The 15052-nt window shown below is 36.3% G+C and overlaps 1 protein-coding gene across 4 annotated transcripts in view; it reads right to left on the bottom strand.

Annotated features, from left to right (window-relative positions):
* The window catches only part of VRK1 (VRK serine/threonine kinase 1), an 85657-nt gene that overhangs the window by 42164 nt on the left and 28441 nt on the right, over nt 1-15052 (bottom strand). For all 4 annotated transcript variants that reach the window (XM_030931177.1, XM_010353677.2, XM_030931175.1 and 1 more), the window contains exons 2-3: nt 6832-6996; nt 2628-2683 (exon numbers count right to left, since the gene is read on the bottom strand). In XM_030931177.1, coding sequence (XP_030787037.1) covers nt 2628-2683; nt 6832-6991 — 216 coding nt within the window. In that variant the 5' untranslated portion in view covers nt 6992-6996. The remainder of the gene's footprint in view (nt 1-2627; nt 2684-6831; nt 6997-15052) is intronic.

Here is a 15052-nt window from a genome sequence, read left to right as displayed (position 1 = left end):
GCCATCATGAAAAGGGGCAGGAGAAATAAAGCACTGACACAACTTGAAAGGCATCACTTTGCTTCCACTTCCCTGCACGAGGGAATAACTGAGACCCACCCCTTCCGCTGCAAACAAAGATAAAAACGGACTTAAAAAAAAGAAAATTTCTGTTTTCAGAAATTAGATAATGGGCAGGACAGGAGCACTGTGACCCCTAAAAGACAGAAAACAAAGTGAGTCCACGGCACCTCTGGTTTTTTCCCCTAGAGGCCCTAGGAGTAAAAAGGAGGAGACTTAAGAGACCTACAGGGCAAAAAGAGGAAGACCAAACAGAGTGCCAGGTAGGGAACTCTGCTACCAAAATCAACAATGAGATTGGAAACTTCAAATTAAGAAACAGTGGGGGAAAAAATGAAAGACCAATATCCTTCATGAACAAAGACAGAAGAATCCTTAACGAAGTATTCACAAATCAGTTCTAGTAGTATGTAAAAAGTGTAAGACACCATGACTAAGTGGGGTGTATGTTAAGAATACAAAGTTTGGTTAATACTCAAATATCAATCAATGTAATTGCCACATTAACAGAATAAAGGAGAAAAATCCTGTGATTCATCTCAGATGTAGAAAAAGCATTCAAAAAATGAATAGGCAAACTACAGTAGAAAATGTTTAAAACACCTATCTGAAAAAGGAACTGCATCCAGAAAAAAACTCTCTTACTACTCAATTATAAAAAGCGAAACAACCCAGTTATTTTTAAAAGATAAAAATCAGAGGAAAGGGGCAAAAACGATGGAAGAGGCTCCACAAAGGAAATACATGAATGGTCAATAAGCACAGCAAAAGCTGCCCAAAATCGTTAGACATCAAGTAAACGCAAACTGAAGCTATAACTCACATCCACACGCCAACTGTAATGGCTAAAACAAATACACACACCTGACGATGCCAAATGTTGAAGAGGCAACAAACAGAACTGTCATATATTATTGGCCAATGTGTAAAAGAGCACAACCATTTTGGAAATCTGCCTAGTACTTTCTTATAAGTTTAAATAGACATCTTCCCTATTAACCAGCAACTCTAAGTATTTATCCAAGAAAAATAAAAACATGTGTCCATAAAAACACTTGTACAAGAATGTTTATGGAAGCTTTACTCATAATACCAAAAACTGGAAACAACCCCAATGTCTATCAAGACAGCAATAAAATGAAACAAATGATTGATACACCAACAATATGGATGAACCATTAAAACATTATGCTGAGCATAAGAAGTTACAAAACAATATATACTGTTTAATACCATTTACATAATCTTCTGGAACAGGAATAACTCATTCACGGCAAAAAAAGAAAAAAAAAAGAAAAACTCAAGACAAGTGGTTGCCTCCAACAGTGCAAGGGAGTAGGGTTTTGACTGATAAAGAACATAAGGAATCTTTTTAGTGTGATGGAAATGTTCTACATTTTAAGAGGTGAGGGATACACAGGTATATGTGCTTATCAAAAGTTTTCAAATTGTTCATTTTATATCTACGTACTTCCCTGTAAAAATTATGCCTCAATTTTTTAAAAAAAGTTTAAAAATCTCTAAAAAGGTCCAAAAAAGCTGACTCCTAACTCCTAAGAGATAAAATATAAAAGGGAGTAAAATGAAACAAAATGAAAACCTTCAGAGTAATCCTAATTCCTGAGTTCTGGCTGATACGGTTTGGCTGTGTCCCCACCCAAATCTCATCTTGGACTGTAGCTCCCATAATCCCCATGAGGTTGTGGGAGGGACCTGGTGGGAGGTAATTAAATCGTGGGGGTGTCCCCTTCATATGTACATCTATCCCATTAGTTCTGTCCCCCTAGAGAACCCTAATACATGTATCCTGTAGGAGAAAAAGTAAGGGAAGAGTTATATGTTAATTTGCCCAGATAATACATCCTATTGGTTCTTCTATTTAACCAAAACATATTCTTCATATGTATCAAATAACTTTGAAGAAGGGGAGTAACAAATGTTGGTAAGCAAAAAGGTACATAATTGACTTAAAAAAGTCTTCTAGTTTGCCAACACATAAATTGATCTGGCTGTCAGAAGTATGCTTATGTCAGACAGGATGTCGCCAATCTTTACTCATTACAAACTAATTTCAACATTATTATAGCAAAAAAGGTCCAACAATCACAATTAAATAAGTAATTTAATTTACAAAAATGGAAGGGGAAGAAAACTGGGAATAAACAAAAAACTGACCAAGTGGAAGTCCAGAAGCAAATGCAAACTAAAATACAATAAAATTATATTAAATTAGTATAGTCTTATAGGATATAAATATAAAAAGTATCTGTAAAAGTAGCTGAAATTTCTTAAATGAGCTGAATATTTTTATTCCACATCTGCATGCCTCTATGCTTTCATTCATTTACCCCCAAATACCAGAACCACTTTATTTCAAGAGAGGATATTTTCACACTCAAGTGATTTAAAACTATAAAGCTACTTTTGTGTCTTATTACATATTTTTAAAATTATTAAAAATGTGGTATCTTATGGTTTAATTCCAGTTCATCAAAAAAGGCATTTTACAAAATAAATACGACACCAAATCAACAGAAAAGAAACAAATTAGCTAAAATATTTCTTACCACTTTTACAACACAAGGTGCATCACTGCCAACTGACTCTGAAGAATTCATATCAGCTGTTTAAAAAAGTAAAATATTTAACATTAGAACAAGTAATGTTATAAATATATTAATATTTAGGTTTGTGTATCTGTAACCCTTGATAGAATACACTTCAGTTCCCATATATGTTTCTCAGAATATTACAGTACATTTCATATATTTTAAGACTTTTGTTCATGTTTTAACATATCTGAATTTAGAATACATCTTACAATTTCTGGTTTCTTCCACATGATTATCAATTACATATGGGAAACTGAGTTAAATAAAGATTTCTTTAATTCAAAAATATTAATGGCCTTTGATATGCTAACGATATTGTGAATTCCTCAGAGGATAAGTGATAGATTTCTTAAATTTAATAAACTATGAAATTCTTTTAAGAGGAGCATCTGAAGAGTAAAAAATGAGGAAGCTAAAGTTCTAAAAAGCACTAGTTTAGGAAAAACTTATCTGGACCAATAGTTCAGGATGTTGGCACTAGAACTTTCAACTGCCATCAGAATAATTTTAATGTGGCTGTCATTTTATTTCAAGCAAATAAAGAAGTACAGTTGCCCCAGAATACTGAGTTAGAAAAATAAGGTTGCCCATATTCATTAAACAAATATTTACCAAGTACATACTAAATGTCAGTTTCTAGGAAATAGAGATTTAGCAATGAACAGGAAAAAATCCTCACTTACAAAAAAAAAGAAAATCCTTACTCTTACAAAGCCATCATTTCAGTGGTAGGATGCAGACCAGAAATAAAATATGAAGTACATCTGACAGTGTGAAGTGCTGTAGAGGATAAATTAAGCAGGAAAGAAAGCTAAGCAGTGTGGCCACAAGTAACACTGACCTGGTGTTACCTGAGCAGTGGCCTGAGAGCAGGGAGGGAATAAGCCATGTACGCATCTGAGTGAAGAGCACCCCAGGGAAAGCAGCACCAAGACCCTGATGTGGGCCGGGCATAGTGGCTCACACCTGTAATCCCAGCACTTTGGGAGGCCAAGGTAGGTGGATTACCAAGGTAAAGAGTTCGAGAGCAGCCTGGCCAACATGGCAAAACCCTGTCTCTACTAAAAATACAAAAATTAGCTGGGCATGGTGGTGGCACGCACCTGTAATCCCAGCTACTTGGGAGGGTAAGGTGGGAGAATCACTTGAACCCGAAAGGCAGAGGTTACAGTGAGCCAAGATCATGCCACTGCACTCTAGTCTGGGCAAAAGAGTGAGACTCCATCTCTAAATAAACAAATAAATAAATAAGACCCTGGTACAGGAGTATGTTTGACATGTTTGGAAAACAAGCAGACAAAAGTAGCTGGGGAAAACTAAGTGAGGCATAAGAAGAGAGATCAGAAAGCAAAAGCAGCAGGGAACAAACACAATGGGTTTAACAGGTAACATATAGGTTTTGGCTGTCACTATGAATGAGATGGGGAGCCACTGGTAGAGCATCAGCAAAATCAGACTGTGGTAACAAAGACTTCTTTGGGCTGCTTTGTGGAGAATGGAGTATAGGGGCAAGGGGCAGAAGCAGGTAGATCAGTGAAGAGGCTAAACCAATAGTCTAAGTATATGGATTATACCTCAGGAAGGCTACTAAAAATTTTTCAAAGGTTTGATACAAAAACAATGTAAAATAAAATATATTAAAAAAATTTTAAAGCATCATATATAAAAATCAAGAGTCAAAGGGCAGTAAGACGGCTGAAGCACAGACTTTGAGGAGATAAAAGGGATGAAGACAAATGTTGTATATGAATGAAGGGTCTTGTAGGTCACTCTTTAAAAGTCTGGCACCTTATTTGAAGGGCACTGGGGAGCCATCAGAGAGGTTTAAACAGGATGATCATATTATCTGATCAGTGTACTTGGTCATAAAAGCCATACTGATAACAATGGTGTGCAAGGCAGCAAGACTGGGACAGAGAACATTCGGCGCTACAGTCAGAGTCCAGACAAGACATGCTAATGACCTGACCAGGACGGTGGCTGCAAAGGTGGAGAGAAATGAATGGATCTGAGAAGTCACCCAGGTAAAGCAATAAGACTAGAAAAGGAACTAGGATATTAGTGAAGGAATGCTCAAGAATGCCTTCCCAGTTTCTGGCTTCAAGGCTGTCATTCATTGAGACAATCCTCATGACAGGATCAGGAGATAAAAGATGATGACACAAGTTTTAGAAATGCCTGTGGAACATCTAAGTAGAGATTCCTTATAGGCCAGTGGCTACGGACCTGGACTCAGGAAATCAAGTCCTAGGCTACAGAAAAAACATAGGCAAATCAACAGTAAAGAGACAGTAAGAGAAGCCTGACATCACTCAGACAGAATATATAGAATAAAAAGTGAACAGAAGAAGAAAAGCTGGAACACACAGAAGTGCCTATAAAGATGACGAAGCACAGCCAGAAAAGCAGAAAGAAAACTAGGGGAAAGGTATGTTATCATAAACGATAATGGAAGCAACTGTTATGAGAAACAAAGATAAACAGTATCAAATGCTATAGAAAAAAATGCAAAGAAAATTCCAAAGCAATCTTTTTAATTCATTAACAGAAACTGCTGATGATCTTGAATCTGGCTGTTTCAGTGTATCACAGAGAGACAGACTGGAGGCGACAATACTCAAGCAAGTGCCTCTTTTTACAGATTAATCATCCCAACCTTATAAAAGTTAAGTTTTATTACAGAGGTCAAATCATTACCTATTAAAAATACTATTAGATGGCATCTTTTGATGATAAATACAGATAAAACAGAAACACACACAAGGCAAGTTTTAAATTTGCAAAAGGTTACAAAAGTAAATTAATATAAAATGAAGAACCTATTTTTTTAGAGACAGGTTTCTATTATTACATGATGGCATAAGTCCACATATCCTGTAGTAAAGACAGCTTATAAAATCTACCATCTCCCCTAAATCACAAGATCAAAAATAAATACCTGGCTAATATAGCCACTACTCTTTCATGATTTATAAGGATTTTTGCCATAAATCAGAGATACAGCCTAGTTCACTGGAATGGGTTTGGCTCTCAACAAAACCAGAGAATCAACACATATTTCACAAAAAGGGTGCCACTGACCGACAGGAATCATATGTATAAAATATGATAAAGCACTAGATTTCAAGCTATGTTTCATAAAGATAGCTACAGAAACTACAACTGACCAACGGCAGCCCACTGGTCCTGGAGCAGGTGAAGTGTTTACTCCTCTTGAGTAAGGGCAGTGGTCTTTCACCTACGTCAGTGGTTCTCACACTTTAGCATGCATCAGCATCACCCTGATCAAACACTGCTGGGCCCTCCCCCTGCAGTTTCTGATTGGTAGTCTGAGGTAAGACTCAAAAATCTGCAGGTCTAACAAGTTTCCAGGTGATACTAATCTGTCATATTATTAGTATTCTGAGTAAGATATTGCTAAAAATAAAATTTTATAAACCTCCATGGCAGAAATTAATTAATCTGAGATTAGAAGTAGAGTGAGAATATAGAATGGAAAAATTAGAAAAATCAGAAGCAAATATGAATTGCATTGTATCACTACTAATGTTTATTGGTGAAACGGCTTTAGAAGCAATCAGGTAAAATATTTTTTAAGTCCATAATTTAGTTAATATAACAGAATTTCAGGATTCCACAAGGGGTCTCCAAAAATTTCAGAATAAGTATGTTAGTTATCTGCATATTTAATCAGGCCTAATATGCAGTTTCTAGGTAATTCTCCTAGTTCCAGTATGATGGCTAAGAGGGTTGCACAGAAAGAAACAAGAAACCCACACTTGCAAAAGATCTGCAAACCTCCAAATTAGACAAGCACAGAGGGAATAAATCCCACATAGGTGGAGGTGGGAGGGGAAAGATATGTACATGGGTTTCTGTGGGTCTCAAAAGAGATTAAGATTACATAAAGTATCTTAAAAATCTAAAGTCCTAGTGCTCACTAACGATAGTATTACAGCTATTTTACCCTCTTTTTCTGTTGTGACTGCATTAGCAATTTCCACTCCTAGTTCAGAGATGCATTTTTGCTTAATCAGAAACTATTAAGTTGACTGCAGATTATTAGGAACATCCTATAATAGCTCATAATTGAGAAACCATTTTCATAAGAAAGCATATACATCTTTGGATTGACCATTAGAAGCAGTCTCACACTTACCAAGATATATACAGCCAAAGCCTCCCTGGCCAATGGGTAATCCTACTTTCCATTCCTTTTTTGCCATGTCAGTTATTATCTCCCCAACTGCAAATTGTTCTGCAAGATGTCTCTTTGCGGGGCCCTGTCTTCCAGCTTGAGCTGCTTTTACACGAGGCATTTTCACTATAACATAAAACAAGGACACGGTCAGAATTATAATCTTAGAAGTGTTCAAAACATTTTTCCCTAAGGAAAACTTCTATACGGAGATGCTGTTCAAATTCCTACTTACTCCAAAACTTAAAGGGTATCTGTTAATTCTGACTTATAATGGCTCAAATCCTATTTGATTATCTCTTTTTTTTTTTTTTTTTTTTTTTTTTTGAGACGGAGTCTCGCTCTGTCACCCAAGCTGGAGTGCACTGGCCAGATCTCAGCTCACTGCAAGCTCCGCCTCCCGGGTTCACGCCGTTCTCCTGCCTCAGCCTCCCGAGTAGCTGGGACTACAGGCGCCCGCCACCTCGCCCGGCTAGTTTTTTTTTGTATTTTTTAGTAGAGACGGGGTTTCACCGTGTTAGCCAGGATGGTCTCGATCTCCTGACCTTGTGATCCTGCCCGTCTCGGCCTCCCAAAGTGCTGGGATTACAGGCTTGAGCCACCGCGCCCGGCCTATTTGATTATCTCTTAACTTTGGAGAAGAGACAATAAAATCATACATGCAATTATTTTCAAGGAAATAATTAGGTTTAAGCTCCAATAGCATAATGATCAACTACAACTAAAAATGCTATTTAACAACAAAGAATTGCTCTATGAAGTTGAGAGGGAAAGGTGCATCCAATCAGAATGCACATTTTATAGGAACAAAATGAAGAGTTTATTAAGGTCAATACCGATATGACAGAACACAGTACAGAGATTGAAAACATAAGGCAACTGAGCACAAGGGGAAAGCGCAAAGATTCCTGAAACATGCTAGTAAATGCTTTACACAGGTTCCCATCCATCCTCATGACTCTGTGAAGATTACATCATCATCCCCATTTCGAGGAAATTAAGGCTCAGCAAGCTGGTAAGTGGTGGAATAACAGAAATTTGCACTGATGACTACCTGGCTCCAAGACCTCACCAACATGCTCCACAATTATGGAAGTCACTGCAACAAAGGAGCACAACTTTCAAGACTGACAGGAGAAACTGTGGCTTAGTCATCTGGGCAAAGCTGGTGACACCCAGCATTCCTAAGTTTCCTTTCTCATTAACTGTTCTTTAGGAGATGGATCTTGACTCACTTTTCTCAGTAACACGTAAGTTTATCATAACATTCAGAGAAAGCAGTGTTTTATTGTGAAAAGAGCACTGACTGAAATCAAAAGGCCTGGATTGCAGGTAAGACACCGGCTGGTTGGGTAATCTTGATCAAGTCACTTCACGCTGGGCTTCAAGTGCCCTCAGGTGTAACTCACTTCGTTGATTGAAGGAACTCAATTTGTACTAGTATGCATGTGTACATGTGCGTGTTGTGTGATTTCAAACTCTTGGTTCTACAAATATTAATCAAAAAAGATTTAAGACAAGTATTTGTTAGGTTGCATAGTTCCTAAAAACATACTGGAGATACAGAAAAGAAAGAAGGTTAACAAGAATCATTAAGACAGTATGCAATACTTGAAATGGCTATTCACATGAAAGAAGTCTGTAGCTCAGTTTTGAGCCTAGATATGCTACATACATACACACTACATTCAACTGGAATTTTTCAGCAACTCACCCAGTATCTCTTCAAATATACAAACTCCTTATCTGCAAATGTTCCGTATTAATTTACTGGGGATTTTTTAATTGAATTTTTCCTATAGAATACTAATGCATATTTGCTGTCTAAATCTTCTCTAAGTTAACAAAAACATCTTCAAAATAAATAAACGTATCTCTGTTATTTCTTCGTATCAATTAGTTCTCTCAATGAATGTTTTCAGTCATGGTAAAATCTTGCAAAATGGAATTTCAGTGCCAACCAAGCTAGCCTAGACTCAAACACAAAAAAAGGTTATTTTTACACCTATGGTAGTAAACCAAATAAGAGAAACAACTAAAACACATAGTACTTCCAAATATTAAAACAGATGCCCTTCTGAATTTTAACCAACTTTATCAAATCATCAAAGTAATCTCTTATTTGACTGGTTCCTTATAGTAATCAAAGTAGTTTAAAATGAGTGGACATGTTTTTTATCTTTATATATCTCAAAATAGTGACTGCACAATCTTTTGTGTTTTTCTGAAATTCCTTTCCAGAAGTGACAAAAATATCATATTTTAAATGAAATATTCTGGCTCAGCATCTACTCAATGTAAATTGTGGTCACTAAAAAGTGATTTTCCTCCAAATAAAGCTGTTTGCTTTTATTTTTAGTTTTATTTCTGTGGCCAACTAATTGAAACTAATTGTAATAATTAATTAAGGCTTGGAATGACTTTCTTTCCTAAAAATAGTCCCACAGAACAGCGTCATCACTGTCAGTCTCTTCAATACGCTTCTAAATCACAGCTCCTGAAGGTTAATGCTGCACATGGTGGAGGCAGCAGCACAGCTGTTTCATCTCCCTGAATTCCCCCATAAACCTGGACAGGACAACTGGAGAGCGAAACTCAAAACCCATGGATAACCTCTCCAACCAACCAGAGGAACAGCATCCCCTTATCTCTACAAATCCCAAAATTTGAGCAGGTGAAGACAGACCATGACAAACAGCAACAAGTTGTGTGTGGTATCAGCAACTCTAAAGAAGGAAGCAGAAGCAAGTGTGGTGCCTCTGATAAATCTGAGAATCCCAAAATTATCTATCAGGAGCCACTTGTTTTGGAAGCACACAAGACCCTGTGAGAAAAGCAACTGAAACAAGAAGGGCTCTGCCACTCCCACAGCCAGGAAGTGCAAGTGGTCCCTGGTGAGGTCTCAAGAGGCTGAAGCCTGTTGCCTCTACAAACTCTCAAAACTAACCAGTCAAGGCCCCTTCTAGGTCAAAGCCTCAGGCTAAGGAGAAACTGCTAGGGATGAAGCCAAAGTGAGCATCACAAGGATAATACAAAGAAAGGAAAAAGAAAGCTCAAATGAAAGTGGATCTGTAAGTGAGCCTCAGTATTTTGGAATACTACACAAAAACAAGTGAAGAGTGGGATCTAGAGAATGACATACACTCTCCCTGAACCATACCATCTAAAACTAATTGCAAATAAGGGAAAACTGGCTGCATACAAAACTGAGCAACAAAAAGGGATCAAAGCCTAGTCCTACACTAAGTTCGTAATTTTAAAGAGAAAAAAAAATCCCTTTAGAAAAGTACATAAGAAAACATGCCTCCCAAAAGGTGGATAGCTATAAATTAGTATTTCAAAACAAGCTAGAAAACACTTGAATACAGACTAACATCAATCAGAATTAGAAAAATTCAGAAATCAGATGACAGAACAACTGAAAATGAAAGACAAAAATCAGTTCAGAAATAAAAACTAAATTAGAAGGAACATAAGAGTAAATAAAACTTTTTAACGACAAGAGAAATAGTGAAAAGGAAAGAAACAAAAAATCAAACAGGACAAAAAAAATTGAAGAAAACACACACAAAAAAACCAACACACACAAAAAAACCAACATACATACAACAAAGAAAATCAAAGCAAGGGAACAGAACATTAAAAATCCTTTAATTCAAGAAAACTTTCCTGAATTTAATTTAAAAAAACATAAAACTATACTTTGAAAGGTCATATCACATACATTTGAAAAATCGACCCAGAATGACCATCACCAAGATACAATTTAGTTAACAGTAAATGAAAATATTTTTTGAGCATCCGCAGATATTTTATAAGGAAAATAAAATCAAATTGTCATCACTTTAACAGCAACATTTTATGCCAGGGGGGAAAAAAATAACATATTTAAGACTCAAGGAAAGAAAACATGAACCAAAGATTTTATACCCAGCTAAATTTCGAGTATAAAGACTGCTAAGTGTTATCAATATAGAAAACAGCAATAAGAATCTACTAGAGAAGAAGTCCAGTAGAAGGGGTTGGCCACTCCCACAGCAATATCCAAAATGACTAAAGAAATGTCAGTAACAGTGAGCAGAAAAAGTATACTTGTAGAACTGAAACTCAACGAGGGTTATAAAAGAGAGAAAAGAGTATATAATGGGCAAATGTACTGACACTGTAGATATAGTACAACTATCAAAAAATGGGATAACATATGCAAAAAAGGCAACTTTCCAGAACTCATATTGTGATATTTGGTTTTGTTAACTAAGACTGTTGTGTGCATACATGTGGAATGATGCAAATGAGTAAGTATGTGATATTATTATTCTATCATTCCCTTGTGTCCCTAAAAATCAGGATTCAGATATGGAAGAAAAAGAGACAAAAGACAGGAGAGGTAAAGTTCAAAATGCTGTACTTGGAAATATTTTTAGTTCAGAAAGTATCTTTAAAATAATCACATACACAGAAACACATCTTTGTATTTCCTAGCCCCATTCACTAAAAAGCTTAGAAACAATAATCAACCCAGCAGCAAAGAGCATCCCTAAGCACACAAATTGTATTCTTGAAATACCACTTCCCATGAAAAGAAACCAGGTCCCTTAACAAAATGATTATTGCTCCTATAATTAATAATCAACAAGGGATCAAAACTGGAAATTTTCTCATACTCAATGAGCCTGCCCAGTGCATTCCCACCTCCCTCTCAAAAAATATTAAAAGAAAACACTCCTAAGTAAAATCTGTATTTCATTTCCTGTAAACTATTAGTAACCTCTGCCCATTTTTCTTTCGAATTATTAGTCTTGCTTTTTATTTCCAAGCACATCTTATATGTTGCATATTAAATAGAGTACCTCTGTGTCTTGCAAAGAGTCTTCCCAATATATATATTAGTAACTATTTATTTTGGTGCACTGTTTATTTTTTGCTTTGGATTTCATGTTACCCTTAGAAAGGCCTCCTCCAGTCAAATTATATTTTTTTAATATCCCATGTTTTCTTTGGGTTATTTTATGGTTCATATTTTGCTGGTTAACATTTTGATCTGTTTACACCTATTTTGGTATAAGATATGAGGGAGAAGTCCAGCTTTTTTCAAATGGGATATCCAGCTTTGTTTTCTCTTTCTTTTCCTCAGAAATCCAGTGTTTAAAGAACTTAAATATAACACATCATACCAACCCAACTAAACCAAGTACAAAAAACATTCATATAAAGTTGTTCACACGTACATTCTAGATTACCAGTTTCTTTGCAAAAAAGAAAAATAGAAAAAAAATCAGATTTATGAACTAGCATTTGAAACTAACTTTGTGCTTAGGTTAAAACTTCCCTCACATCTAAATCTCCGCATAAACGTTAAGAAGTCACTGAAATATATTCAGTTGCTCTGCACGAGGCCACTATGACAGAAATACTTCTTCAAAATGTATCTAAATGAAACTCCCTCCTGTGGCTTCTAATGGAAAAAGATGTGAAGGATTCCCTCTTGCTCTTGCTGGCCCCTATAATCTCAGGTGGCCTCAGGCAACCAATGGCCCTGTCAGTCCTCGGGGGCTGCTTCAGTCAGGTATAAGCAGGGCCAATGGGAGTGTATTAATAAATATTTGTTCAATACTTAATCTTTTAACATCTTGAGAAACACAGAAGACTTAAATACAGCTGGTATACCACATACTCATATAGAGCTATTTAACACAACCTTCCTAGAAAAAAAAAATTGTACTTGGTGGCAGTTATAATTTTTTTAGTGTGCTGCGGAATTCTATTTGATATTTTATTTAGGAACAAGACTGATATTCAGATGAGATTGGGCGCATTCAGGGTGGTATAGCTGTAGACAAGACTGATCTTCGTAAGACTGGTCTGTAGTTTACTTTTTCTGCTACATTTATCTGTTTTAGTATCAATATTATGCTCACTTCATAACAAGATTTTGGAAGCTTTTCTTCCTTTACCACAATCTAAGGAGTTTAACCAGCAATTGATCTATTCCTTAAGGTTTTGAAGACTTCAACTGTGAAAGTCTGACACTACAAAGTGTTGGTAAGGAGGTGGAATAAGCAGAATTCTACACTGTATACTGTTTCAATCATTTTGAAAATTCGTTTGGCAGTACCTGCTAACCGACCCAGCAATTCAACTTCTATGTATGTACATGTCCACCCAAAGACAAGTACAAGAATGATAGTAACAGCTTTATTCACAACAGCCACAAACTGGAAACCTGTATGTCCATCAACAGAAAATGAATATAGTAAGACGGATGAACATACCAAACGCTGTGTTAAGAAAAAGCAGCACCAGACAGAAGAGTACATACTATATTCCATTTATATGAATTTCAATAATAAAACAAATCAATAGTGATACAAGTCAAACAGCAGATATCACTTTGGGGACTAAGAGTAGGAAAAAATGGCTAGAGGTGGAAGGTTCCTAGGGATCTGGTAGCATTCTATATCCCAATCTTGGTGTTTTAAAACAATTGGTTCATGTTATAGAAAGTAATAAAGAAGTATACTTATTATTTCATCCTGTTTATGTATGTAAAATTAACACAGTAAGTAAGGTACACAAATCACAAGTGTGTTATAACAGTGTCCATTCAAGAGCTAGAAAACACACAATCAATTAAAACAAGAAAATGTAACATAAAAAATTATTAATCTGTAAAAAGTTGTCAAGTGCTAACAGATGTAAAAGAAAACTTGAAGGAATATGGAACTAGCAAATGCAGGGAGCAGTTACTGTCTCCAAGGTTAGGGGAGAGTGCCCAAGAAAGGAAAACTTCACTGGACACACCGTGGCAGTGACCCACTGGGTGGTAGGGTAGTTCTCTGCAGGGCCAGTGGGCTAGAGCTGATCCACAGGAATCTGCTGCCCACGAGATACTGGTAGGAGCAACAAGCTGCCTACCAGGGTGCTAATGAAGCTTACAGGAGAGTAAGCAGAGCTGACAGCCACACCTTAAGAGAGTAAGAAAAACAAACAAATGAACAAAAAAACAAGCACACAGCAACGAGAAGCCCTTCCTCTGCTAAGTGTTGCAATATCCCTTCCTCACCTTCTACTGACAAAATTTAACACTGTCCAGGAAAAGAAAAAATATTTAAAAGATCTAGCTCAAGTATATAAACAGAGAAAAAAGGGGGTGAACTTGGAGGTGAGAGGCAATAAATTACTAACTTGCACAAGTGTAAAATGATAAAATTTTACAAATGTACATACACTTATGCGACCACCAGACAGAGAACATTTTCATCACACCATAAAGTTCCTTAGTGCCCCTGCCTGCCAACACCTATTCCTGTTCTCCTAGACAAAGGCTTATTAACGTGCCTCTCAGGGTGTGCCACTTTCTTTCGAGAATACAATTCTGCCAGCTTTTCTGACATCTGTGTCTCAGGTCCCCTTTCAGCATCCTCCCATACCCTATTTGACCTTCACTGCATTTGGCAGCTCCTTATTTTCTGGTTCAGGGCTACAGAAGCTTCTCAGTTTCTGAGAATATGAAATCACTGTGTTTCAATCTCCTTGTTGCTTTCAGGCAATTTCTTAAAAGAAGAGGAATTATTTAAAACCGGAAGTCCCTGCTCAAAGAAATAACATAATCACAAGTATTTGCTTCAGTAAGTTAGTGAGTTTTCTGAAGAACTTAAAATACTAATTCGAATTAAACAATTGCTTTAGTACATTATAGGTTTCTTCTAATAATGAAATCAACGCTTGCATTAAGGTTTCTATTAATGAATACACTGAAAGGCACAAACTTTAACAAAATTAAATCTTTCCACATAATTTCAGCCCCTCTGACTCTATGCAAATCTACTTTTATAGTAGCCAATGCGACAGAGAGGTTTCAAAGAAAAAAAATGTTTAGCATTACATAATCTGACCACTTCTTTTCCTTTGATATTAAATGAAATGCAGATGCAACTGAAAAGCACATCAAGATGCAAATCAATACTGCCCTTTGCTGAAATCACTCATTGGTATATTCCATATTAGCATATTCACCAAAATTTAATTGTAAACAGAGTAATTATGGTACTAAAGTTATTAAATACACAAAGCAAGCTTGGAACTATACATATTCAAATAGAATTTCAGTGGCAGATCAACTTTTATATCTGCAACAATACCCTAATTAATAGTCAGCTCTGATGATAAAATGGTCCTCTGT

Source organism: Rhinopithecus roxellana, chromosome 5, assembly GCF_007565055.1.
Source record: "Rhinopithecus roxellana isolate Shanxi Qingling chromosome 5, ASM756505v1, whole genome shotgun sequence".
Classification (NCBI taxonomy): domain Eukaryota; kingdom Metazoa; phylum Chordata; class Mammalia; order Primates; family Cercopithecidae; genus Rhinopithecus; species Rhinopithecus roxellana.
The sequence above is the reverse complement of the archived record's forward strand: the minus strand, read 5'-3'. Positions and strand labels throughout refer to the sequence as shown.